This window comes from Platalea leucorodia, assembly GCF_965183815.1.
Source record: "Platalea leucorodia genome assembly, chromosome: 5".
NCBI classification, from domain to species: Eukaryota; Metazoa; Chordata; class Aves; order Pelecaniformes; family Threskiornithidae; genus Platalea; species Platalea leucorodia.
Window position 1 is genome coordinate 84,842,083 of NC_138827.1, and position 26,878 is coordinate 84,868,960.

General features: G+C 56.0%; 3 protein-coding genes across 3 annotated transcripts; 1 reads left to right on the forward strand and 2 right to left on the reverse strand.

Annotated features, from left to right (window-relative positions):
- Nucleotides 1–8: 8 nt before the first annotated feature.
- LOC309591686 (uncharacterized protein) lies at nt 9–1,113 on the reverse strand. Its single transcript, XM_082314397.1, has 3 exons — nt 1,068–1,113; nt 454–673; nt 9–322 (listed from the first exon to the last, which is right to left on the reverse strand). The coding sequence occupies exons 1-3, from the start codon at nt 1,093–1,095 to the stop codon at nt 163–165; spliced, it is 408 nt and encodes a 135-aa protein (XP_082170523.1). The 5' UTR covers nt 1,096–1,113; the 3' UTR covers nt 9–162.
- A 200-nt stretch (nt 1,114–1,313) lies between these two features.
- Nucleotides 1,314–5,689, forward strand: AAMP (angio associated migratory cell protein). The gene is made up of 11 exons (XM_082313125.1): nt 1,314–1,475; nt 1,786–1,938; nt 2,363–2,482; nt 2,625–2,764; nt 2,880–3,024; nt 3,182–3,265; nt 3,545–3,660; nt 4,045–4,148; nt 4,636–4,726; nt 5,027–5,181; nt 5,403–5,689. Exons 1-11 carry the CDS (start codon nt 1,388–1,390, stop codon nt 5,476–5,478), a joined length of 1,272 nt encoding a protein of 423 aa, XP_082169251.1. The 5' UTR covers nt 1,314–1,387; the 3' UTR covers nt 5,479–5,689.
- Nucleotides 5,690–6,208: 519 nt separating this feature from the next.
- On the reverse strand, nt 6,209–26,865 carry ARPC2 (actin related protein 2/3 complex subunit 2). Its single transcript, XM_082313126.1, has 10 exons — nt 26,681–26,865; nt 16,653–16,687; nt 15,522–15,634; nt 13,308–13,353; nt 12,546–12,732; nt 12,015–12,108; nt 9,545–9,671; nt 8,013–8,113; nt 7,455–7,555; nt 6,209–6,562 (listed from the first exon to the last, which is right to left on the reverse strand). Exons 1-10 carry the CDS (start codon nt 26,752–26,754, stop codon nt 6,538–6,540), a joined length of 903 nt encoding a protein of 300 aa, XP_082169252.1. The 5' UTR covers nt 26,755–26,865; the 3' UTR covers nt 6,209–6,537.
- Nucleotides 26,866–26,878: the final 13 nt, after the last annotated feature.

Here is a 26,878-nt window from a genome sequence, read left to right on the forward strand (position 1 = left end):
CACCAGGGATGAGGTTTATTTGTCCCTGTGCCGCCCCACGACCACCCCACGGGCTGGGCAGGGAGCCAGGCGCCAGCGTCGCGTGTCCCACGGGGCGGGCGGCCCCTCGCGCAGTCCCTCCAGGGTGCCACGGTGCCAGGCTGGGGGCGGGGGGCAGCCCGGCTATGCCCCCCTGGCCACCCTCTTGTATCGCTCCGTCTCGTACTCGCCCTGGTTGGCTTCCATCATCTTCCGGCGGATTTTGAGCTGCTCCAGACGGTTTTTGTCCACTTCTCGCTTGGCCAGGAGGAAGAGGATGATGCCGGAGGGCAACCCGATGGCCCTGCGAGACAGCCGGCGGGCGGGAGATGGAGGGAGCTGGCGGGGAAGCGAGGGCCCTGGGCCACCCTGGGGCGGCTCGGGGCCCCCAGGGCCCCCACAGCAGCGGAGCCTCCTGCTGCGCGAGCCACTCACCAGGCCACCCCCACCGGCTTCATGGGGTTCTTGCCCTTCTTGCGCGTGGGGATGTACTCCACCCCCTCGGGGAGCCCCCCGCTGCCGGGCTCCGGGCCGGCCCGTGGCCCCGCCGGCCGGCGGCAGCTCTGCCCGAGGAGCCGTAGCCGTGTGCCCGGGGGGAGCGGCCGCCCCCAGGGCCCGGCGGGACCCGCTGCCCGCCCTGCTGCCGCCAGCAGCCCTGCGGGGAGAGAGGCGTTAGGGAGGGGCGGCCGTGGGCAGCGGGCGGGGGCACAGCCCCAGCTGCCTGGGGTCCTGCCCGCACCCTGCCCCTGCCCCTGCCCCGGCGGCAGGGGGAGCCCGAGGGCGGGGCCTGCGCCGTGAGGGGCGTGGCCAAGACCGAGGGGCGTGGCCAAGCGCGCCAGGGGCGTGGCTCTAAGCCCCGGCTTCAGCCGGGCGTGGCGTGGCCGAGGGCGCCAGGGGCGTGGCTCTAAGACCCCTCCTCAGCCGGGCGGGGCCGAGGCCCTGCGGGCCGGGCCCGGGGGCGTCCCGGGGGGGCCGTGCGGTGCGGGTGGTGGCGGGACGCTCCCGGTCCCCCCGCCCCGGGGCCGCCCCCTTCGCCCGCCCGCCGTTACCCCGCAGTCCGCCGAGCGCCGCCGCCATGGTGGGCCGTGCCGGTGTGCGGCGGCCCCGCTGCATGCCGGGAGCTGCAGTCCGCCGCGCGGGGGATGCCGGGGGCGGCGCTGCCCGGGTGGCGCGCGAGAAACTACAACTCCCAGAGGCAACTCGCGGGGCGGGGTTGACCTACCCTGCTGGCGGAAGGGGCGGGGTCCGCATGAGGACGCGTGTCGGGGTTGGCTGAGGCCGGAAGGCGGCGGGCGGGGATTGGCCAGGGCGGGGCGAGCGGCGGAAGCGGCGGCAGCGGCGGCAGGGTGGGGTGCGCGGGCAGGCCGGCATGGAGCCCGCCGAGGGCCCGGGGGCGCTGGGCTTCCACGGCGACGAGGAGATCATCGAGGTGGTGGAGCTGGGCCCGCCCGGGCCGGGTGAGACGGGGCGCCCCGCGCCGCGCAGGGCCTGCGGGGGCTCCGGCCTCCCGCCGGGGCTCCGGGCCCGCTCCGGCCCGGCCGCGGGTCCCGGCGCGTTCCCCCCCCCCCCCACGCCCGGGCCTGCGGCCTCTCCCCGCGTCGCGCTGCGCTCCGGGTCTCCCGGCCGCGGTGGCACCGGGATCGCGCGTCCCCCGCCGCTGCCCCGTCCCCCGGGGAGCCCCGGGCTCCCCCGCTGCCCGCAGCCGCCTGCCCTGGCAGGGCCGAGCCGGGCAGGCCGCAACGGCACCCTGACCTTCGCCCTCCGCAGATGACCTGGCCGACGAGATGGAGGACGTGGACTTCGAGGACGATGGGGCGGACGAGCCCGACGCCGAGGCCTGGGAGACGGAGGACGAGGAGGGGGTGGAGGACGGCATGGAGGCGCAGGACGACAGCGAGGTCACGTTCTCCCTCCACTCGGGTGAGCGGTGGGCACGGGCGGCGGCCGCTGGGGTCCCCCCCCGGGACCCACGCCCACCCCAGCTCTCACCAGAGCGAGGGAGTGCAGCAGGCCCTTGCCAGGCTGCCGTCCCCCAGCCGGTCCTGGGATGGCTGTTGCTGCTCGCGGCTGTGATGCTGTGGGCTTTGCTCGTTTCTGACTTACGCTCTGGTAGAGAAGAGCCCTTCAAGCCTCACCGCTGTGGTGGCTCACCCTGAGCTCGGCAGACAGCCTGTGCCGCTCTTCCCCCACGGGAAGAATAAATTCCCACTGGTTTGGGTTGGCAGTTCAGCTCGCTGACATCCCGCCCAGACCTGGCGTTGCGTGGGGTTTGGATCCCCTGGGAACGTCGGGTGGGGCGTGAGCAGCGTCCGAACCATGTAGCCCTCTCTTTGCTTCTGTGAAGCTTCTGTTTTCTGCGTGAGCCTCGATCCCAAGACCAACACGCTGGCAGTGACGGGCGGGGAGGATGACAAGGCCTTTGTGTGGCGCGTGAGCGACGGGGAGCTCCTGTTTGAATGCTCAGGTGAGGTGCTCGCGGCTGTCCGAGTGAGCGGCCGTGTCCTCGCCCAGCCACGCTTTTCTCCAGTCGGTGCTCTGCTGGAGCCGGGCTCCTGACCGTCCTCTGTAGCTTGGCCTGAGCAGTCTCTGTCTCCTGACATCTCTAGGACACAAGGACTCGGTCACCTGTGCTGGCTTCAGTCACGACTCCGTCTTTGTGGCCACGGGTGACATGTCTGGGCTTATCAAAGTGTGGCGGGTGGATGCCAAGGAAGAAGTGTGGTCCTTCGAGGTGGGGGACTTGGAGGTGAGTGGCGGGACTGCTGGTGCTGTGGGGAGCTCCTGGGCCGGGAACCAGGACTCAGCTGGGTGGCGGGGGGGGCACCACCCCCGCGACACTGCCTGTCCCTCCCTCTGCCCAGTGGATGGAGTGGCACCCTCAAGCCCACGTCCTTCTGGCGGGCACGGCTGATGGCAACTCCTGGATGTGGAAGATCCCCAGCGGAGACTGCAAAACCTTCCAGGGCCCTGCGTGCCCGGCCACGTGTGGCAGGATCCTGCCTGACGGTGAGGCACGGGGGCTATCTGGGGTGGGGAATGGCATCAGCTCTATGACAGATCCTGCTGCCACCATCTGCCCTCCTGCTTCTGCCAGTCTGTGCTGAGCGGGAGGCGGAGGGACGAGGGGAGCTCTGGCTCTATCCGCTGGCTCTGTCTCACACAGGGAAGCGAGCGGTGGTGGGGTACGAGGACGGGACCATGCGCATCTGGGACCTGAAGCAGGGAACCTCGTTGCATGTCCTGAAAGGTAGGGAAGAGGTTAATCACCTGGGGTGCTCCCTAATTGGGGAACGGCCTCTTCCAACGGGCTCTGACCTCTGGGCGGAGAGGTGGCACCACCGAGGCCAGGGGCTGCTGGAGGGAGCCTGGCGCTGGGTTTCCCTGTCCCCACAGGTGGCTGCTCCTTGCCACCGGGGTGCTGGCAGAGCCAGGCAAGGTGGAGGCTGCAGGAGGGTGGGTTTCGAGGCCCACCGGGTCTCCGCGGGGAGCACACGTGGAGCTCACGCCTCTCCTGCTTGCCCCCCAGGCCAGGACGGCCACCAGGACCCCTTGACATGTGTGGCCAGCAACCAGGACGGCAGTTTGATCATGACGGGCTCTGTGGACTGTCACGCCAAGCTGGTCAACTCAGCCACGGGCAAGGTGGGTCCGTGTGGGCGGGGGCAGAGCCGGGAGCCCTGGGGACCGGCCTCCCAGGCCCCTGTCCTGGGCCAGGCCAGTGTCTCCGGGTGGTTCGGAGCTCTGCCGCTGCCGAGCAGGCTGTGGTGGCCACCGGCAGCCAGCAGGAGGAGCCCTTGGCCAACACAACGGCTTCCTCCCCGCGACCGGTGGGACCAGTAGCTGGGTAGTCCGGCTGGGCTCCGAGAAAGAAGTTCCCCCCCTTGCCTGCTCTGAGGAGCTGGGGTTTTGGGGTCGGGCCTTGGTGTCCAGGGGTCGTAGGCTCGATCCCGGGTAGGGAAGGGGCTCGGTGTGACTGGGGGTCCCCTTCCCCTCCCCTCGGGGACTAGTCGGCCGCCTTCCACCCAGGTGGTGTGCGTGTTCAAGATGGAGAGCATGGCCCCCAAGACCCCTGCCGGCGAGGGCGAGGAGGCAGAGTCCAACTCGGTGGAGTCGCTGGGCTTCTGTAACGTGTGAGTGCGGGGGCAGCCCCTCTTCAGTGACAGATCCTACAGGTGTTGTTACAAACAGATCCATTTCCATCCCTCGCGCTCGTTCTGCTGCGTTTTTCTCACCTCCATCCTCCCCAGCTGGCTGTGGAGATCCCGGGTCACTTGGGTGTGACACGGAGGACAAGGTACACCAGCTGCTCCGTCCTCCCCCCAGCCCCTTGGGTTTCTGGGCTAGCTTGACGGACCACTGGCCGCAATACCCTCCAGACGCGGTTGCTGGGGATCTTTCCTACCAGGACGTTGTCTTCTCCCTCGCGAACCTTGGGCTGGTTGCTGACTCTTGCTGTCCTGTTGGGTTTCCTGATTGGGGTGTTTCATGGTTCCAGCTGTCGGGTTGTCCCTCATCTTCTCAAAACGCTGTGGCCCTCAGCATAGGGGTTGCCTTCAACCTTGATCCTTCATGCGCTTCCATCCCATGCCCACGTAATGCCTGTTACTCTCTCTGCAGAATGCCGCTGGCTGCTGTGGGCTACCTGGATGGCACGCTGGCTATCTACGACCTTTCCACACAGAGCTTGAGGCATAAGTGCCAACACGAGGTACTGCCCTACCCCCTGTCCTTAGGCCCTGGGCAGAGGGGGGTGTCTTTGGGCCCACCCGAGACCTCCCTTGGAGCCCAGGGGCTTTCCTGGGACCAGTTCCCAGTTTGTGCTTCTCCCTCAGCCCCTTGGGCTTCCCCAAAGGTAGCCGCAGTCCCTGCACAGAGGATGTGCCCCATAGCTTGGCCCTGGCTCTCCTATCTGTGGGTCTGACAGACAACACTGGGGGGGGGCACATGGTGGGAGCTGAGACTTGGTGAGGGTCCCCAGTGCTCACCCTGTGGCCTCCCCCTGCCCCAGTCAGGGATCGTGCAGTTGTTGTGGGAGGAGAGCTCGGCCGTGGTGTACACCTGCAGCCTGGACGGGGCCGTGCGGCTCTGGGATGCCCGCTCGGGGAAGATGATTAGCGAGTACCGAGGGCACTCAGCTGAAATCCTCGACTTCGCCGTCAACAAGTGAGCAGGGAACCCCTAGACCCCTTCCCTGACGGGTGGAGGGACCTCAAATCACGAGCTGTCTCTCTTTTGGGTGCCCCTGGGGTCCCAAGGTGGGGGGCAGACCCAGGTCCATGCTGAGACTTGAGGGTCTCAAGGGGGAGGGGGGCAGATCAGAGCTGGGCCAGGGGCGTTGGTGAGGGATGCCCACAGCCCCATCTCTGAGCCCTGTCTCCCCCCAGGGACGCCTCCATTGTGGTGACGACCTCTGGTGACCACCAAGCCAAAGTGTTCTGCGTCCAGCGCCCCGATCGCTAGGAACTGTGCTGAGGGACGGTGTCCTGGCTCTGCCAGGTGGCTCGTGTACAGAGGGAGGAGGGAGATGGGTTTCACCACCCTTCTCCAGTGCGTGCTTTGTAATTTTCCAGCCTGCCCTGCTTTGCCCTCACCATCTGGGGGCCAAGCCTGGGGTTTTGTATGAAAATGTCTTTTAATTATATAAATTATTTCACTTAACTGGATGCCATCCACTCTGCTTGTTGGGGGGAAGAGGACCTGGGGAGCTGTGCTCCCTCCCTCCTCAGGGATCTCCCCAGCATCCAACCCTGGCCTGAGGATTAACAGCAGACAGTTTCATGCTGGTCTGGGTGGAGGCGGAGACCCCCGTCTTAGCTCTCCCTGTCAAGGGGAAGGAGGGGGTCAGGGTAGGAGGGAAGGGTGCGGATTGCTAGCTGAGGGTAGGAGAATCCTGCTCTGTGCAGCCCACGAGTTCCCTAACACAACAGGCTGCTCACTCCTCGACCTGGGCACAGCACCCCCACTTCAACCCCCAAGACGGAGATCACCACAAGTAATTTGCTCCAGGCTAACGGTAATAATTCCCCTTGCACCTGTGACTCCAAACACCCCTTCCAGGGCAAGGCCACATGCACTGGGAAGCCAAAGCCCCACAGCTCCTTAAGATAGAAAGATCTTCTTTATTAATGAACCCCAACAGTATTTCTTCAGATACAGGAGTTTTGAACTCAAATACTCAGAAGAAAACAAGTTAATATTGCATTATTCTCATAAGAAATACTGCAACTTATTTCCGGTAACATATTGCAAAGCGAAACAGCTTGAAAAGAAAAAAAAAAAAATTAAAAAAGAAAAGAAATTAAGTCAATCAAACTGGAATTAAGGTTTTGTTTCTTGGAACGATCGAGTCCTCGCAAGCACAGCTCGTTTCTGCAGATTACTCCCCAAACTGTCGTACAAACAGACCCCGATTGCTTGAATTCCTTATGAGCCCACAGAGGTGCAACATTAAAAGCTACGATTATCGGGTAGCAAGTGCCCCAACCTTCGTCCTCCACGGCAGCCCCAGTGACCCTGGCGTTAACGGGTTGTGAACGTCTTCCCCCTGAAAGGATGCAGAGAGAGGTCAGCAGAGCCCCTGGTGCTCTCCTGAGGTGCCCCGGGGTGGCTATGGGGCTTTTGGTGGGGCCCATGCTTGCACTGAGCTCTTCGAGCCACGCAGGCACGGCTGGTTCAGAGCCTGCAGGCATTTGTGGCTGCAGAACCACGTCACGGGGCTGTGGGGAGGGGTTGGCTTTGGCAGAGGGGACAACTCCGCTGCTCCGGAGTGGAACACAAAGGGGACATGCCAGGACGCACTGAAAAAGGACACCAAGGGGCTCTGGGACCTGAGGGAAACACATTCATGCAACTGCTCTCCTCCACCTGCTTCACTCTGGGCTGCTTTATTCACAAGAGGGAGCCAGCCAGCCAGCATGGTGGCCCGGGAGTGCTGCTGGCCAAGGGCAGCCTGGGGCTCTGAAGAGCTGCAGATGCACCAGGCAGCAGGAACCTGGTCAAGCAGCTTTAGTACAACACAGGAAAAGCCCCATGAATGCCTCCACAGGCTCGAGGTGGGGGCAACAATGGAAACACCAGGGCTTGTAGAGCCATGTACGAGCCTTCTTTCGCAAAGGACCTGCCAGCACAGGGTCTGCCACAGACCCGGCTCCTGCAAAGGGCACGAGAGGCAGTAAGCGAGTGTGGTGGAGGGAGCACAGGGGTCCTGAGGGGCCAACGTGCCCCGATCCAGTGTTTTGCTTCAAGGCACCCAGGCAAACATCTCACTACGAAACACCCCCTTTCTCTCTCAGATGGGGTCCCAGCACATCAGGCCCTGGTCTGGTCACCCCCACAGCATCCCAGTCCTCACCAGACTGGAGTATGCTACACTGAGAAAGAGCGAGCTCGTGGCTGACAGAGAAGCCCAGAGAGCCGGGCCCCGCTTTGCTACTCACGTGATTGTTTTCATTTCTTTCTTCTCTGCGTCTGGACGGGCACGGTTCAGCACCTTGAGGAAATCCGATGTTTTCGCTCTCATACGCGTGTGAATATAGGCCTGTGTTTCATTGGGACAAAATGGGGACAGGTCAGGATCCTGTCTCCATAGCTGAGATTTCAGGAGATGGGGTAGGAGCTATCTTTCTGCTCCTTGCTGGGAAAGCACCTAGCTCTGCACAGCCACGGCACAGTGAAAATTGCTGCCTGAGCCCTGGTCAAAGCCAGGTCTCTGAACAATAACCCTCATTTCTGTTCCCAGAAAGAAAGGAAACCAGATCCAAAAAGGAAAAATCCTACTTTGCTGCTATGATGGGAAGCAAACAAGCCCTGCCTGCGCCAAAGAGCAGGGAGAAGGCGATGATGCGTCACTTGCCACCCCTGCATGACTGGGGAGGGCAATGCCAGACCCTAGTGAGTTCTCAGGGGGGCACCCCTGCCCCGTGCTCCTCCCCTGCAGCACCCAGGTTAGACAGGCCAAAGCTACCCCGTATCCCCCAGCCCTGACCCCTCGGTACCTTCGAGCACTTGATGTGATAGTGCAGGTAGTCCCGGAATGTGTGGATCAGGTTTATGGTGTTGTCTCTGGCAGCAGCATTGGTGTGACGGGGGAACAGCACTGAAAGAAGAGGGCGACACAAACCGTTAGTGCCTTCCGAGGCTACCAAAGGGCTTCAGGTTCCTACAGTGCTGGAGGCTTCAGGGTGCGCTGCTCCAACACCTACTTCACTCTCTACAAAGAGCCCTTTACTGTGACACATCCCAAGATTAAGCAGCACTTGTGATTTTAAACACAGGGCTTAGCAGCACTTTCCACGTCTCCTGCAGCAGCCTGGACACAGCTGTGCACTCCGGGGGATGCAGGCAAGGCCAAGTGCCCAGAGATGACGGCACTGTAGGAAACCGCATGACGCTACTCCGGTGCTTGGGAGAGGCAAACAGAGGAGAGACCTGGGAGGCAGACAAGGGCGGCCAGGCTGCTCAACTGATTTCAAGATCCAGTCTGCCCTTGGATCTTGAAATCAGTTGTGGATCCCTGCCTGGCAGATTGCCAGCCCCATGGCAGAGCCACGCTAGATTACTGCAGGGGCCCGGTGGCCCGCTCTTTCCACAGGCTGGTGCTGTGCTAAGCGTCCCAGATCCAAGGGCTGAAAGACCTTTTTGTCTGGGTGATGATCTCACCTGGGACTGTCAGATCAGATAACAAGGAAATTGCGTGGCAACAAGAATGAAGTCCTGCTCCTCGTCCTGGACCTGCCATTAGACAGCCCTCCCATACCTGACGCTGCCGTAACCTCAAGGCACCATTCCCGGCAGGGGAGGAGGGCAGCGCTAACTTCACCTTTCCGTGCAGTGTCTGTGCTCCACCTCTGGGCTCCGAACTGCAGGAATACCTGCCTGAGAGACCCTAATGGCACATCCAACCGTGACCCCCAATTTCTCTGGAAGAGACCTTTCCCTTTGAGCAGGGCAGGGTTTGGACTCCTCAGCTCAGCCCTCAGCATTGCTGCCCAGGAGGAAGCCACGACTCTGCTGGCCAGCGCCTCTGCAGGCAGGGGAAAGTGGCTCATCAGAGATGGAAGTGTTTGGCCCAGAGCGAAGAGGCAGAGCTGGAGAAGCAGAACTCATTGCCCTGCTCCTGCTCTCTGATTGCCTCTGCTGATCAAGCACTGCACAGGCGCCTGCAGCTGGACAAGCTACAAATACACTCACATGAAACCTCCCACAAGAAACCTCCCATTTCCACAATACCACAGCAAAGCCACCCTTCCCTTGCTCCCAAATGCTGAACTTAATTTTGTAGGCAGACACTAAATGGCTCACTGTCCACTTCCACACCTTCTTGCCCACAGCAGAGCTGAGGTGACCTGATGCAGCAAAGGGACACACCGAAAGGGGCAGACAACGCAGAATGCAACTCCAGAGTCCCTTCGGCCCCCAGTGACCCACTTGAACACTCAGGGAAGGTGAATTCCTTTTTGTTTCTCATGCAGCAGCAGGAACCTCTCTCCTCCCCAAGCGTCCCCAGGCCTCAGAGCTGCCTGCTTACCAAAGGTGATGTAGCCAATATTGTCGCCAACGGCTGCATCTGTGTCTTTCAGCTCCAAGGGCGGCTCCCTGTGGCTGAAGAGCACCTGTGGGGCTGTGTGACTGGCCCGGCGACCCTCCTTGAACTCCTGAACAAGACAAAGTGAAGGTGAGTCCCACTGGAAGACATTCCAGCAACACACTGGGAAAGCAAATGGGGTTTCCCCACTCCCACAGGGCAATTGAGCAGGTTTCCCAGCTTGCCCTGAATGGCCTGAGTCCATCAGGCCAAACCTCTGGAAAACAATCCTTTTCCTCAGCAAAACCAGACCAAAGCGCACGGCTGTCCCGGGTTTACGCGTGGCCCTAGCGCAGCCCCTCCGCTGGGGTGGCGTTCGGCGTCACGCTTCCTGCCACGGGCGCTTTGTGGAAGGGACGCCGCCGCCTCAGCAAGCACACGAGACAGCACAGCTCCAGCCGCAAACTCAACACCATCGATGCTTCCAACGAAAGCGGGCAGCACCCATCACCCCGGAGCAAAGGAAATTCTCAGAAAAGGCTGTGAGGTCTCTATCGCATGTAGGGTAAAGGCTCTGCCGTTTGAGAAAGCATCTCCTACAAGGAGTCTTTGCCTAGGCATTAAGAGGCATCTATGGGGTTTGAAGCTTGTGTGCAAAGCCTGCTCCTCCTAACACTTCTCTACAACTTGAAACAACACCTCCAGCCAGGGAGATCCCTTCTGCCAGGGAGCCTCTCTCCGACAGCAGCACAACCCCCACCTCACATGAAATGAACTGGCTCCACATCTCAGGAATTACAGGACTGTCCCTATGTGGGGTGGGGAAAGCCCAGACACCATTCTCCTGCCCCAAGGCAGGATGGCCTCCCCTCTGCCTCACTGACCCCCAGCCCGACCTACAGATCCTCAGCCACCGTGGCCTCTCCTCCCTTCCGAGCACAGCTCACCTGGGGAGGGTAGGAGCATCTGTGCCCCTTTTAAAGAACAGAGTAGTTCACTGGGGTTTCCTTAATGAAATGCTTAGCGTGCACTTCTGCCTGCTTATGCCAGAGGGTGAAATGGTCCACATGGCTTCACTGGTTAGTTAATGGTCAGATTTTCTCCATGAGAGCCCAAATGAGCAGCCACCATGCCCGACTGGGCTGCCTTATGCAAGAGCAATAGCTGGAGGGAAGGAGCCAGCGTGACTCAGAGTGGAAATTCTTGTGGCTGGGAAGGAGCAGGGTTTGCTGCTGTAAAAACCAAGAACTTGGGACATGGAGACTCTGGGACAGCCGCTGCCTTGAAGCCCTGCCATCTCCCCGGGAGCCTCACAAACCCTGTTTTGTTCACCTCACGCCTCCCTCCCTGTTCTAAAAGCTGAATTCCAGGCTGTGGAATATGCTGGTGGGGAAAAGCTCAAAGCCAGAGCAGATGCCCTGCCTGTAGCTAAAGAACACAGAGAGCAGAGCTGCGAGATAAGACTCCCATCACAACAGACCCTGTTCTAACGACCCTCAAACACAGGTAAACTGGTATCCAGCAAACTGGGCCAGTAACATGCTGTCCACAAGCCTGTCAGCAGCACGGCCTGACACCCCTGAACAGAGGGGCTAAAGCTCCTCTAGCCCTGAAACACCCTGCAGGGCCCTGCTCCACAGCCGTGCCCAGGCAGGAGACTCCCCAGGTGCTTCAGCAGACACAAGGTGAGCTAGGCAGGCCAGCGACACAGATGAACACACGTACCAGCATGCACTGAGCATTTCCCAGCTGTAAGCAAATGTCTCAATTTCCACAGGCTGCACGCAGTAGCTAACAGATAGGCAAAGTGTTTACTACAGGCCTCTGAATGCTTCCTGGATAAATGGCAGTTGCAAAGGGTAGCTGAGTCCAGAAGTACTTGGCATTACGATGATTGATTCAAGCCTGCAAACTAGGCAAATTCATAGCTTTGAAAAGCTCAAACTCGAGAGCCCATTGCAGCATGTGAAAGCAGCCCCACTGAGCTGCTGAGTCTCTCTGCAGCATTTGAACATTAGCAAGAACAAACTTGGAGGTGAAGACAACTCGCAGCACCATCCCAGGCACAGCACAACATCGCTTCACCTCTTCCTCCCCCTCTACAGCCTCCCCACCACGCTCAGCTCCTCAGCTGGCTGGCGATCCCTAGAGCACTACAGGGCCTCAGGGTGGATACTAAAGTATTCACCATGGCGTTTCTCATCTGTAACACATAATATGTTTGATTGTCCATACAGGCAAGACCATTGATATCTTTACGATGCCAATGCAAGAGCCTGGACTAGAAAATACACCGCCTATGCTTATTAACACGGTTCTTCCACCCCAATGCACCCTGGCGCTCTCCAAAGCATTTACAGGCATTAAACTGCCTGTGAACTCAATTCAGCCTAACATCTTGTTTGGCGATGCTGCTTCAAGCAAGAAGGCATCTGAATCGAGGATTCCCTTTCCTGAAATTCAGTTTCCATACCTGCATAAACACCTTTCCGATCACCACGTCATCGTCATCCTTAAATACCGTGCTGAACACAACCGTGACGCGGTCCTTTTTTGCCTCAACGTACCTGCAGGTGGGTGAGAGAGGAGAACCCAGCTGTGAACAGGAGCTAAGAACTACAATTGGATGAGGAAGCAACCGCGTGACAACGTCAAGTAGATGCAAGAACCATTCACAGGCCTGGCTGCTGAAAATTTCCCCTCCCTTGAGACAGTATTTACAACAGGGAGCAAAACATTTCTGTTGGGAGCGGCCAGTTCCTCTCCAGCATGCAGCCACAAGCGCTGCCACTAACAGAGACGCTTGTGTAACATCCCTGCAGCCCGAGGGATGAGCGTTACCCTCACTGGATACTTCTGACAGCCTAGGACAGGTCCTCATTACCCTACCAAAACATGGAGCAGTAGGATTTCGTGACTCCCCACCACAACCTACAGCTGTGAGCAGGAGCAGAGAGTGTACTGGCAGCATCCGACTCCCGTGCTGCTTGGTTTGAACACTTACATTGTCTCATCATCCCTGTAGTGGATGACTGCTCTTTTCTCTCCTTCTTTGCCCTCTTCCTGGAATTTGAAATACTTCTCAAAGACCGAAGCAAAGCAGTTGCGCTTCAACATGCCGGCTTGGTGCACGATAGCGTCCTTGTCTGCGGGAAGGTTCTCCAGATCGTAGAGCAAAGAGACATTGTAACCTGGGGAGGGACAGCCACTAACCTTAATAATCTATGCAGGGCCTTAATGCAGCCAGATACATTTTCCAGAAAGAGACATCTACAGTCCCACCTTTGCCTCAAGCCCTCCCAGAAGCCCCAGAGGTGAGTGCTTCCCACTCCAAGCATCACCAGAAGCCATGCCTGACCTCGGCGCGTGGCCATGGCAACGCTCCTGGGGCTCCTTGCTGAGCTCCCAGACACACGTGCTGGCTGAGCTGCTCCCAAGTTTTTGCAGTGAGTAGGAAGAGATGCTGTCACAGGTAACCATGGTTTTCCCGTGTCTCACGAAGCGTCTTTGAGAAGAACAAAGACCCCAGCCGTGAGGAACAGAGGCTTCCCGGAGGAGGGCTGCCTCAAGAATTACAGCTTGTGCTGCAAGCTACTTCAGCCCTGACGTACTTGAGCCACCTTTTAATTTGCCACTCATTGTACCGAGAGCCCCAGATATCAAGCTCTTGAAGTGCAACCTTCATTTGAGCATTTCTGAGGTGACTTAAGTCATTTCGGAATTGCATTCACATAGACACACACAGTAAATGTTATAGCAGGGTTACCTGATTCAGGATTTACCAAGTAGTTTCCATAGACTTTCTTCAATACCTAGGAAAGAAATTAAACATTGAGAGCACAAGCTATCAGAGTTGTTTCCTTCTGCGCAGCCCAGGCCATGTTCAGTCTCCATTTACAAACATAAAATTCGGCATCTGCCTCCCCCAGTCTAACTGAACTTGGTCAAATATTAAGTCATCAGCTTCTAGGATTATTGGCTGCTCTTACTCTAGGCAAAGCTCCCTGAACCCCAATGACAGGGGACATGCTGCAGGACAGGACTCAAAACTGGAACTAAGTTCTTGCTAGTCTTGAACTTGTGTGGAGAAGAAAACCCCTTCCATACGCCTCGTACCTTCAAAGGAGAACTATCAGCAGAGCTCGACACAACAGATCTGAGGGCTACAACCCTCCCTCCCATTCGAAGGCAGATGCAAAGCGTACAAAGGCACTGCAAAGCGCGCCCTGTCCCTCTCCGTGCGGGAAGGCAAGTTCAGAGCAGGGGTCAGGCACAGTGCAGCCAGGCGACTGCTCGTCCTGCCTCAGACTATTGCACGGGACAGATGGGGATGGAGAGGAAACCGCCAGGCAGCTTGGATGCCTCCCAGAAGCAGAGCCGCCTACGGCACAGCAAAAACCTTTCTTCAAACATAATCACTGCTGAATTTTACATCAATGGCAATTTTCAACTGAGCCGTAGCTCTGTGTCAATGAGGGGGCCGGGAACAGGAGGTATTTCACAGAGAAGAACACAACAATGCTGTGGCAGAACTGGCCCTCCTGGGATGACACCCACTACCACACAGAGAGGATGCACGGGCTCTCTGCATGCCAAAACCTCCTCTCAGCAGACAGCCTGCCTGCGGTGGCCCAGGGAGATGCCCTGTCTTAGCAGGAACATCACTTTGTGCTCCTTGCAGTGGGGTTTCACCAAAGATGGAGCAGAAACAAGCTCCATCATCTCCAGGGAAGCACAGAAAGCAACAGTTTCCTAAATGGTGATTTAAAAACGTAAATTCTATTTAGTCAGCGCTCCCAAGGCAGTCCTGCAGAGATCCCATCTTCCTCTCACAGCTTGGGAAGTTGCCTGTCAGCTGCCTGCACTCTCAGCACGGCCTGTGGAGCAATGGGCCTGGCACAGCAGCCGGGGTCAGAGAGGAACACCGCTCTCCAGCCGGCACCGCAGCGGCTGCTGGTGCACGGCGGTGTCAGCCACTCGCCCACCACAGCGGTTCTCTTGGGATCAGGCCCCATGCTGATCCTTGCTGAACATACTGGGAGGGCTCCACCATTTGGGCTGCTTGGCTCTCTTGGTTGCCAGCAGCAGCACCTTCAGTGGGGCAGCTCCTGCTGCCCTGTTCCGTAGCAGGCAATGCTGCTCCTAGAAAGCTCTGCATATAGGAACCAGGAAAGCAGGACACTCAGTCATATTTATTCTGACATTGGTAGGTCTTGTAGCAACTCGCAGGAATTCACTTTGGGTTCAGATCCCCTGTTTCTTGCCAGATTCTCAAAAAACTCACGGAGCAGTTTCCTTGTTTTCCTCCAAGGACAGACATCCAGAGGCAAAAGCCTGCTGAAGAAGCTTTGGGCGAACCCCATTTGCTAACATGAGGAGATTTGAAAACTGACTCAGGAACTGAGTCACACTTCCTGCCTCGCCACCCAACCACAGCTCAGAGAGGCTCCTTCTTTCTACCATAAATGGCCCTCCGCAGCCCCGGCCCATTCAACAGGAACTGAACCTGCCGCTTCACACAGCAGCGGCAAAAAGGGAACCAGACAGCGAGCAGATCGAGGCCTGCACACACAGCAGGAACCCATCACTTGCTCTCAAGCGCGGTTAGAGTCAGAAGAGCGGTGCGATGGGATTCCGGATTTGTCTTGATGCCTTCCTTCACTTGTGGGCTCAGCACATCAGTCAGGGAAACTACTTCTATATGGTCAGGCCTTACATTCATTTGGACTTTCAAAATTAGTGGTGCCTTTTGCCTTTCAGGATGTAGGTCATATAAGCATGAGAGAGTGCAAACACACTTCGCCCTTGTCTTGCAGCAAAGTGGGACTGCTGGCTGGCGCAGGGCTGCTCCTTTGATTAGCATGAGATGGGAGCACAGATGCTTCTCTAAGGGTTAGACATTAGATCCACTAACATCGCAAGGACGTTGCCCGTGCTAAGATAGCATTTGCAAGCTCATGGCCCAGAGATGCTCACTCACCTCGTCAGCACCGTGTTCCTGGAGTTCCTTGTAGAATTTCAGAGAAATACTGACCATCACTTTTGTCTTGTCTCCATTGGGGTTTGAAATATGGTAAAGGACTCCATCAAAGTCTATGAAGTGAGAGAAACGTAAGAGAACAGGAACCAGTTCTTATTTCTGAGGAAGGTTTACCCTACATGTTCTAGGAACTACATAAAGCGACACTGCTCCCCCTGCTCCAGCCCTCACACATAGAGCAAGAGAGAAACCCGTAATTAAGGAAAGTGGTAATGTCATGTAGGGAGATCTGTTATCATTCAAAGGGCTGAAACAGTTTTGACACCTGTCCATCATAGAAAGCTTTAGTCTAGTGTCATTTAGCATCCCTGGCAAATCTGCTTGTGCGCAACGTGCAAGGATACAAACACACAGAGACGGGAGCCTTCTGGATGGCCAGCACAGAAAGTGACTGACATGCCCACTGGGCCAGAGCTGCAGCCTAGAGGAGAAAACATCTCTGCCAGCAAAAGCAGCTCAGCCGCTGCCTGCTGAGACAGCTTCCACTTCACTGCAGAACGGTCAGGGAGGGCAGGAGGCAGGGAAAGGCAACCCTCCAGCTACCTAGCAAGCTCCACTTCCCCATGGAGCTTTGCAGCTTACACAGATTCTTGATAACAGAAGCAAAAAACCATCAGTTGCTGAAAGAACACTTGAACTTCCTTGGCACTTCTCATCCTGGAGAGCGAACTTCAGGCGATGAATTCATCTTGCCTGTCACCCCGAGCCAGCTTTCTAACAACCCAAACCAAATGGTGCTAAAGACCTAATAACAAGTAGCATCAAGGGCAGGACTGGAGAACAGGAGAGTTAAGAGAGCTGTGTAGCACACACACATACACACACCAAACAAAGCGCTGCCACCACTGAACTCACTGCTGTGGGGAAGGCGGACGGACAGAGAAAACAGTGGGACAGCTGACAAAGCCCCAGCTCTGGGGACACTGCAGGGTGTCCGCACCATCTGCCCCTGCACGGCTCTCCTCCCCCTGCAGTGGTGCTGGATGAATTTGGGCACGCCAGGTGTAACTGTGGGCAGGCTTTTTGAGCCAGCCCTTTTTTCAGAGAAGTCATGAGAGATGTAGAGCTTACCTGCAAATGTTACTTCTACTGCCTCTGGTTTATTTCTAAAAAGCAAAGAAAACAAAGGAGGTAAATGAGAACTCAAATAGCAGCCTCCAAGCTGTGAAGGAAAGAGGATTAATTTCTAATGCCTTATTTCTTACAAGCAGCTCTACCTGAAAACCCTTCTAACTCCAGCTGTTCAACTAGCAGATAACCTTTGACAAGAAATCTTCAATTTCTCCCCATTCCTATAAGCATCAGTTTTACCCCAGGTGATATAAAATAGGCCTTGAAGCTGGCGGAGATTGTTATTATTTGTAGTTTATTAACAGATTTTGAGAGCGCAGATTTCCAGTTAGAAATGTCTGAGAAAGCTACTCATCACTAAGGAATTTGTTTTAACAAACGCATTCTCCGTACAGAACAGCCACGACACAGGTTCGGGGACAGAGGCTCTTTCTTAAGTTCCTGTGATACCAGTTCATGGAAGGGACTTAGAGGCCGAGCAGTCCTTCCTGACACGGTGCCCCTTTCACCACCAGCAGCAGCTCTGCAAATGCGTTGAGGCAACTCACTTGCAGAGAAGACCCCTTCTCCAAGTTCAGGGCTAGGAGCAAACCACAGGAGGAAACTTTCCAGATGTGCTTTTCACCCTGCCCCACCACATCCCTTCCGAAATGCCCCAACACTATGCCAACTACCTCTGCAGGAAAAACTGTAGATCTGGGTTTGCTCTAACACTGCCCAGTGTGGTCTTTGGGATCCCTGACCAGCAACAAGAGCACCTCACGAGCCAAAGGCACGTCACTTCTTACGCTGTGGGTATGAAGATTTAACAACATGTTAACAAACCCTATTTGCCAGTTTGTCCGTGATCTGTAGAAGAGTAGGATCCCGTGAAAGATCTAACTGCTTCTGAAAAGTGATTTTGTTGGGACCGGCACTACATAACTGCTTTGGCAGCGCTGAGGGGACTGGTATTAATAGGTCGTTCTCCAACAGGGAGCAATGCAAAGGTACCTCCACTGCTGAGAGCAGGGGTGGAAAATGAGAACAGGATAAAAATGCCAGTCTGCTGCTGCTGTTTCATGGCATATCTCCGCTTATTTTTCAAAAGCAGCTGAGATTAAACAGAGTACAGGCTAATGCTGCTGCTAACAGAAATCTAGCCTCTCAAACAGTTCATTCACGCCCATCTGAACCGATGTACTGAAATAACTCCCCAAACCAAAGCCAGTGTGTCGAGGCAGCCTTGTAGCCTCAACTACACTGCTGCCGAGAGACCAACTTCAATGTTTTTGCCAAAACGTGCTCTGTCCACGCATGCGTATGCTGCTGGGTACCGACTATGCCTCGGTACCTACACCGAGAAAGGTAGGTGAAGCAATGACTCCATATTGACTTTCCCTCACCATATTCTGGAAAGGTTTTAATGATTTATTTTTCCCCAGCAGAAAGTACTGTTCTTCCATCGGCTTTTCTGGAGACAGCCTCATTCCTGGAAGTCAGGAATGACCACGATGTGCTAAAACTCAAGATGGGCAATGCAGGGAGACCAAGGCACTGAACACAGACCATGCACCAGGTCAACAACATTTTACTCCATTGGAAAGGGAGGAATTAACCCCCAGCTGGAGATCCTAAGTGGAAACGATGAGGTGTTGCTGCTTTTTGAGTTATTAGCTGTGAAAAGCAATAGCCCTTTTTGTTGGGAGGCTGGAAAGCCTCTGTCTTTTGTGCTGCATTGCTGAAGATAAAAACCACACACTTGAAAGAAGCAGTGCGAGTGCACCCAAGGCAGGTCCTTTAGTTTAAGAGCTGTGCCAGCTACCTGCGACCTCTCTCGCTTTCATCTTCCCCTCCCAGCCGGGCCCGAGATGGAGGCTCACAGGGCATCCCTGGCTGCATATTCAACTCGGGCTCTTGGAAAAAAGAGCAATTCCCCAAGCCACATCCAAGCCACTTCTGCTCACTGCGGACTGCTCAGAGCAGAGATGAAAGAAAATCCCGCTGATCCCACTCGGTCAGTGGAAGCAGACGTGTTCTTCTTTTAGAGCACCACACTCAGACTTGGGAATCAGCTTGGATGGCAGTATAAATTTTTATAAAAAAAGAAACCTATGTAGGAAGCTTTAAAGATAGCACAGTCAGGCACACGAGAGCTAGGAATATTAAAGAGGACGCATCCGTAAACCTCTGTTCCGTCTTCTCAGAGTTACACCGTTCAAACCCCGTTCCCCACGCAGAGGGAGCTGATGCTTCCCGGAGCCTTGGCTCCCAGCAGAGCCTCCGGACACAGCACCTCCCTCCGAGCAATGCAGGGAAGCAACTGACGGCCAATGCACTGGAGTGGTTTTGCCCAGGAAGGACAACGATTCCCTGCTCGCTCGCCCAGTACCCCAGGGGATGGCAGGAAGATTGCTCGTCACGTTATTTAAGAAGCCGTGCGAGACCACGTACCGAAAGTCGGTTAGTGGCTCTGCGCGAGAGCCTTTGTTCTGCACACAAAAGCTTACGGCTAACACGGCCCCATTTTTAAACCTTTCATCGCGCAAGCATGATTTCTTAGAGAAGTTATTTTAACGCTAATTTCCCAAGTGGCTCGGTCCTTGTACTTGGGGATGGAGAGGAGGGGAGATATTTAAGGGAAAAGCAGGTGACTGGGCAGAACTTCGGGTGCTGAATATTCAATCGCTTCCCGGCACGGCCTCAGTGAAGCGAGCGCTCACGTGAGCCGCATACAGAGCTCCTCGCAGCCACACCGGCCCTGTCATCTACTGCAGGGTGTTTTTTCTGCCTCGCCTGGCACACACCTAAGTAACCCAGGCCTGGCCCGGCCCAGGGGAGGACAGGGAAGGGTATCAGAAGCGTGGCTGGGAGTGAAGCGAGCTCTCTTATCCCTTCACAGTTCAGCAGCCTTACAACCCCAAAGTTTAAAGTGCTTCTATTTATTTCTCTGGCTCATCTCATCAAAACTATCCTGGCTACTTAAAACGTTTCTAAAACAGAAAAATCACCCCTTTTGATACCCAAATTGTTGTTCCCCCATCAAGAAGTTCCCAGGCAGAACAGAGAGGAGCTTTCACCTCCAGCCTCCTGTGGCTTTTGGATGAGCGACAGTGCTGCAGGTCGCACGCACGCGATCACTTCCCCTCGACCTTCCGCCAGCCCCATCCTCCGCTAACAGAAATAGCAGCGGGGATGTGCTGAACACCCTGCAGAGGCACAGCGCATCCTCCGCGTTTAGGCGCTCCTGGCCCGCCCCGCTCTCGTGCGGGCGAAGGCTTCGCGCAGGGGATGCACAGCAGGCCTGGGACTGGGGCTGTGCTGCTGCGGGGTGGGTACTGGTTACCATCAGGTTACTGGTGTGACCCCCGAAGAGCTCTGCCCAGGCTAGCGTGCTCCAGTGTCTCCTGCCTCCATGATGAGACCCATCCACATCCATGGCAAGAATCGGCAGCGTAGCAGCTCAGCGCAGAGTGACTGTAAATCCTTTTCGCATTTTGCTTCGAAGCAGTGCTCTGGGTGGCCAGGAGCTCGTTTGGGGTTCACTTCCACCCCTGATTCAAGTCTCCGAGAACCAGACTAAGCCTGGCTATGCTCGGAGGATTTCAGACAGTACAGTCCATCTGCTCCCGAGGCAGACAGCTGCTGGGACCCCTGCAAGCTCCTTACCACCAACGCTACCTGAACCATAGCCTCCCCCAGTGACCTTCCCTGTTTGCTACCCTCTGCCCCAAATGGACAGTATAACCAGCTCATACCTGGAATAACTGAAACGGCTCCTCTCTGCACTAAACACCAAGTCCAGACCTTTCTGCAAAACCCTGCCTGAACTCAGACGCTAAAATGGCAGCTGTTCCAGGCAGCGGTCCATTTTCTGATAACACTTATCAGGTTTGAAGTCAAATCCACACCAAATCCCATCTGCCCTCTGCTTCTAACAATAAAAGGCCCTGACAGGTTTTACATCTTCTTGCCCACATTCCTTCTATTCATCTCCAAATGGCTCCTATGCTCCGTCTAGCTAATACAGAGCCAGCTCCAAATCAGATTTTTCACCCCGGCAGAACATCCACGAAGAGCCACAGCACCCGTGGAGAGATGCCAGCGAGCACTTAAGAGCAACAGCAAATCTTTTTTTTCGACAGCATTTCCTCAATTTTGACTCGGACAACTTCCAAACTTCCCTGCTTCATTCTCAGGCCATGAAGGCTCTTAGCCATATGTTACAACAAATCTAAGAACAGAAAAACGAAGACTGTAATTATACAGAGCCCTCATCTACTGTATTAAACAGACCTAAATGCAAACTTGGCCGACAACCGTATTGAAGCATCTCCCACATCACAATTAAGGCCTGTACCCATAAAGGAGGATGGCAATTATTTTAAAAGCTGCAGGCATGCAGATATTCTAATATCTTGCCCCAGAGGAGAAGGGAAAAAAAAAAAAAAAAAGGGGGTATTTCAAAGCTTAAAGCTCTGAGCAGAGCTTTCAGATCACTGGAGTCGACACACAGTTTGGAGAGAGTAAGCCAGATTCAGTGACAGACTGCAGGCTCTTGCTACAGAAAGGTCACCCCAATAAAAAAATTATGAGCAATGTCTAAAATTATCTGAACAGTTCCTCTACTCCTGGGCCCCACTCAGCTAACAAAAGCTACTCTGCGTAAGCTGCGGGAGTGTATGAAAGCAAAGAGTTCCCGTAGCTCTGGCAGCACACCCACCACGAACTCGAGCAGGAGTGCTCCATCAGGGCGATGTCGAGCGGCGTACGGCAGCTCTCACGCATGCCGGCTCTCCCCTCTCGGTTAGGTGATCCCTCTGTGCCTGAGCTTCTCCCTCGCAGCAGGCCCAGCAGCCTGGAGGCTGGCCGGTAACAAGGCGTTGGGATTCCCAGCAGACAAAGCACAGGCCGGTCCTGCAGCACGCAGGTATGGGCAGGTCCGCTTCCAGCCAGGTCTTTGCCCCGCGCGTCTCTGTTCCAGCTGCGGGCAGGCAGCCCGCGGTTCCCCGCCAGAGTGATCCAACGCTGTGGCAAGTCTCCGGGGAAAAGCCTCATTTTGCACACACCATTCACTACGGCTCTTCAGTAAAGCAACCAATACCCACTTTTCTGTGGCGTCAAGCACTGGTGGCTGTAGCGAGAAACTATCTCAGAGGATAATAACAGAGCAGGCCCCTCTCGGGAACCTGAGATGAAAACTGAGGCTGGAGCAATGACAGAACAACTTGCGAAAGCCTAACACTTTACAGATCTGGGCTACTCTTCCCTCCTGTTGCCTACACTATTGCTCGAAAGCAGAGCACTGCCTAGCTCCAGACAGAGGTGGTTCACGATCCACTGTGAATGCAAAGTCACCCTCTCTGGTGGCTGAAGCCAGATGTGCCGTGGCAGCCCAGGAGCTATGCTCAAACACCTACAGCACGCTCAGTCAACGCGGACAGCCAGGGTTTACCACTAGCACCACCCATGCCACGCTGAACCCAAGGGTACTGCTTCCTGCCAGCGTCATTGCCCGAGCGCTCCTCAGAGTCAGGCGGCTTGAGTTTCAGCAGGTGAGGTTGTGCCGGGGCTGAAGGAAGGAGATCTGATCCCTGCTCTTCCACTGCATCATGGCGAGCAGCCTTCGCACAATGAATGGGATGAGGAAACTCATCTGGGCTAAAAATACCCAGTTTTGCCTGTTTAATTTTAACCTAGGTCACTTCCCCAATCCTGTTTCCCCTGAAGCCATAGAAATGTCTGTGTCAGCAAGAAGGAGGGGGTGGCAGAGGAGCAACCTCTGTTTTCAGTGGGACTGCTGAACTCCCCTGAAGCGCTGGAGCCATGGATCGCCACCGCCACTCCCGCAGGGAGTTTCTCAGCGGTGCCCGGCACGACCTGAAGCTCCTCTACCCTCCCAGCATGTCTGACAGCCTCCAGACACTCCTCAGTCTCCCCACAATGAACTCACTTCACATGTCACATCAGGAACACAACGTTGACGCTACCTGGTTTCACCCAGCGCTCAGCCTCCCTGTCTGAAGGGCTCAGCTCTACAGCCGACAAGCACCAAAGCGACCGCAAATGGGAAATACCATAAAGCACACGGGCGCAGCTTCAGCCCAGCTCTCCAACCAGCTCGCAGGAACCGCTCTACACCAGGGAAGTTCAAGCTTCGGCTGCTCTCTTATGTTGCTAATAGTCTTGAAGCCCTGCAGATTTGTACCTACTAAAGGCTGTAAAGAAACCAAAGATTTAATTTGAGATTCTCTTCCCTCCACCCCCAACCAAGGGAAAAGGCATGCTGTTTTCCAGCTATGCAAATTTGTTTTCTTTCGCACAGTGGGTAAATACTAAGTAACATTTTGAGATAGATGATTAATTTACCAGAGATTTAGGGGAAGCTATGTATGGCTGGGAAACCAAACCCTGTGAACGAAGCCCTGTGCCACACTTTCACTGGGGTCAGTTAAATTAGAGCAGGGCAAAACTGGACGGCAAATCTGTTTTGGGAGGCAGTTCCTCCCCGTGTGTTAAACAGAACGAGTATTCACCAGACACAGAAGACTGTCATCAAGATGTTTTACACTTAAATTGTTTGTTGTTGTTTTTTTTTTTTTTTTCTGTCTGCGTGGTTAGCAAAGGGAAGCAATGATGAGAAACAAAATTTTGCAACTGGTAGAGCTCATCCCCTCACATCACCTTTCTATCAGAAATGGGAAAACCCGAGTGTGACTCCAGCTTCTAGGCAACTTCTCAAGTCAAAATGAATTAGTCAAAAGCTTACAGAACAGTTTATTCTCTCGACACCTGCAAAAGCTCACAAGTTGCCTCATTTCATACTAACCAGGTATTCCCCCACTGCAGCAGTTCGACTCTTGAAAGTTTCACCAGCAAATTCCTAACTCAAGTTATTTCAACAGATTCTGGTAGCTTTAGGCCTTTATTTAAAAATGTGGTTGGTTTAAGGAAATGGATTTAAAACAAGAAATTACAATATTAAATAAAGAAAAAAAAAAAAATCAGATGCATTGAAGTCCATTACCTGTCACCACCTTGATCTAAATATCAATGTTCAACGGTGGCTGCCCAAGGAGGTGAGATTTCCATGGGTTTTGCGCACAAAGACAAACTAAATTTGGAATTGCCCTACTGATGGGTGGATGCTGCCAAGCCCCAAGGACCTTGTCAAGGGAGGACTCTTAGACATGGGTTAGGCCCTGCCTCAAGCGCTCATCTCTGCCTGCAGCCTGCCAAGGCACCTTCCATGCTGGGAACTCCAGAGACAGTTGACGGACCTTTATGCAGAGCAGATTTCAACATATATTATATGACAATAATGTTAGGAGCAGTTACTAGCCCCAACTTCTAAATGTGACCTAGTCGTCTCTCACCTGAGGGTCCAGGAAAGCTCTGCAGGGAGCCCGTTGAATCATGGCCACAGTGTGGCCACGGGAGGCAGAGGGGAGCGACACAGCCCAGATCACAGAACAAGTCTCTGGCAAAGGATTTGGAAACAAACCCTGCCCTGCCCGACTCCCAGGCTGGTGCTGAAGCCACCAGGCACACCTGGCTCTGAGACAACCACTACGGACAAATCTGTGCGTTGCATCTGCCCCACTCCTGGTTTAGGGCAAATAACTCATAACCAACTCTGTCTGAGTGTCCAGACTCACTCCTCCCAGTCACTGAATCCCCCAGTCACTTGCCCTGACTGTCCTGTGTCTGTGCCCAGGACACGCCTTGGGAAAACCATCACCAATATAGTGAAATACAGCAAATCCCCTCCTGCCTCCAGGCTCAGTGCCACGGGAATGACCCCAGAACTGTGGCCAGAGGGAAAAGAAATTACACATGAATAAACATTGCATAACACCCATTCCCTAAAAGACTCAAAATCAAGAGGAAAAAAGACTTCCCTGCACATCTCTCTGTCTCCACCCTGTGCCTGCCTGGACAGGAGGGCTCCAGCACAAGCACAGAAGAAAACGCAGAAGTAAATAACTTCCTCTCCTCCAGCAACACACTCAAGGCACAAAACTTATCTAGAAATGACATCTAAAGAAAAGAACATGCTGTAGATGAGTAAGAGGCAGAAGCAGAGCACCATCAGCCGCACTAAGAATCGATCCAGGAACAATCAGTACGCCAGGCAAGCGTGCCGACGCAGAAGCGAGAAGGCTTTGCTGTACAGCAAAATGGAAACTTCGGGGGCCTGCAGGCCGGGGCAGAGCGAGCAACCCCAGCTCTGGTCGCACAGAGTCAGTGTTTCAAGGTGCATTTAAACCCGCAGACTGCCACCTCCACATTTACACCAACACAGGGACGCATGTGCATTTTCACTCCAGCAGGAAGAGTGCCTCAGCATGGACTTGTGATGAATGAGCGTTTTTGACGCACGCTATTAACCTCCATACATGTAACATTTTCTAATGGATGCAGCTGCAACACCATAGTGGTCACCCGGGAGCGCTCTCTTCCCAGTACGGTGCCTGTGCTTTGGGGAAACTTGTTGTGTTAAATGATCAGGCTCGAGAAGAATAAAAAGCTTGTGAGCAGCTTGGCTATCCCGCAAGGCAGTGCAGCCTGTGAGGTTATTTTACAAAAGAAAAACCCCAAAACCACCATCAACAACAAAAACCCAAAACTGAGCCAGAAGTCAACTGAGAAGGGAAAGCCTCTGTCAAAGGCTCTGCACACGAAAGGCTGAAAGCTTCGAAAGCCGCTGGAGGCAAAGGTGACACAGAAAGAGGCACCTGCCTGGGGTGTCCCTTCCTGGAGCAGCCTGGGCTGAGCTCTTCCAGGCGCCAGGGCAGGCTCCACCCCAGAGATAACACCACTGCGCTTTGCTTCTCGAGGCTTTGTCTCTGTACAAAGGTGCCCGGTGTTACTCGGGCCAGCAGACAGCACAGCGAGCCCATGGGTAGCTCGGCTGCAGATAAGGACATTTATACGAAGAGACTCGCTCTCGAGACAAGCACCTTTACAGCCCTGGTGCAACACTTGCAGCAAAATAATCGCTGGCTCCCCAGGGACTGAACTGTCCCAGCCAGAGATGCAGGTGCAAACCAGCCCCCCCAACCCACCCCTCGAGGCCAGGACACCCACCAGGCTGGCACCAGCGGCCGTGACAGAGCCGCGGGCCTGCATCCCTCCTGCTCCCTGCATCCCTCCTGCTCAGGAAAGCAAAGGGGGGCAGGCTGGAATCTCCTCCCCACCGCCAAAGCAGAAGGCTGAGGCCACGGCTCCACACACAGGCTTCCTGTTCCTCGGCTCCCCCCCCACATTCTGTACCAGCGCTGGCACCACGCTGGGCCCCTTCTGATGAAGGCTGCTTTACCCAAAGCAAACATCCCTGCAAATTTGCCTTCCCCCCAACTCCCTCCTTGCTCGGGCCCTCTTCTCCAGCTCTGCTCCCTCAACACCGCAGTCTCCAATAGCCTCCCCAGCTCCCTTCTCCTGCCCCAGGCCTCCACACTGCCTGAGCACCAACCCCCTCCCGCAAGCCCTGCTCTCCCCTCCAATTCTGTCCGACTTTGCTCCCTCAACCCCCCAGGCCTTCGCTCTGCCCAAGCTCCGACCAACTCCACCGCTCCAAGCTCGGTCACCCCCTCCCAGCCCTCTCACCCCCCGGCCCCCGTCCTGGCCCAGCTCTACCCTCCTCGCTCCCCAGGCCCCCATCCTCCCTCAGTGCCACCCCCCATCGTCCTCCAGGCCCCCACCCTGCCTTGTCACCCCCCGTCCCAGCCCAGCCCCATCGTCCCCCATCCCGTACCAACTCCCCCAGCTCAGCCCCCTCCCTTCCCCGGCCCCCGTCCCGCCTCGGTGCCCCCCCCGCCCCGCCCCGCTCAGCCCTCTCATCCCCCCGGCCCCCACCCTACACCGGCACCACCCTCCCCGTCACCCAGGCCCTCCTCTCTGCCCGGTCCCGACCCACCCGCCCAGGCCTCCGGCACAGCCTTGCCCCCACCAGCCGGCGCCCCCCGCCCCTCCCTCACTCCGCGGTCCCGGCCCGGCCCCGCCGCCCCCGCCCCGGCCCCCGCCCCCGGCCCCGGCCCCGTCCCTACCCGGCGGCCGCGCCCTCGAACTTGAGCGTGAGGGTCTCCTCGATGATGCGGTTGTTGACCTCGAGCAGGATCATGTCGGTGCCGGGGAGGGGAGGGGCTCTCAGGGCACCGAGGCCAGAGGGAGCCGAGCCCGCTGAGCGCACCGGGGACCCGCCCGAGCCTGCGCCGCCGCTTCCGCTCTCGTTCCCGCGCGTCACT

Coding starts and splice junctions, on each gene's coding strand:
- ARPC2 (XM_082313126.1), bottom strand. CDS start 26,754: ATGATCCTGCTCGAGGTCAACAACCGCATCATCGAGGAGACCCTCACG. Junction 15,635..16,652: donor AGTAGAAGTAACATTTGCAG/GTAAGCTCTACA, acceptor CTCACTTCATAG/ACTTTGATGGAGTCCTTTAC. Junction 12,733..13,307: donor CTTGGTAAATCCTGAATCAG/GTAACCCTGCTA, acceptor GTCCCTCCCCAG/GTTACAATGTCTCTTTGCTC.
- AAMP (XM_082313125.1), top strand. CDS start 1,388: ATGGAGCCCGCCGAGGGCCCGGGGGCGCTGGGCTTCCACGGCGACGAG. Junction 3,266..3,544: donor CTCGTTGCATGTCCTGAAAG/GTAGGGAAGAGG, acceptor CTTGCCCCCCAG/GCCAGGACGGCCACCAGGAC. Junction 5,182..5,402: donor CTCGACTTCGCCGTCAACAA/GTGAGCAGGGAA, acceptor GTCTCCCCCCAG/GGACGCCTCCATTGTGGTGA.
- LOC309591686 (XM_082314397.1), bottom strand. CDS start 1,095: ATGGCGGCGGCGCTCGGCGGACTGCGGG. Junction 674..1,067: donor GGCGCTCGGCGGACTGCGGG/GTAACGGCGGGC, acceptor CTCTCCCCGCAG/GGCTGCTGGCGGCAGCAGGG. Junction 323..453: donor AAGCCGGTGGGGGTGGCCTG/GTGAGTGGCTCG, acceptor GCTGTCTCGCAG/GGCCATCGGGTTGCCCTCCG.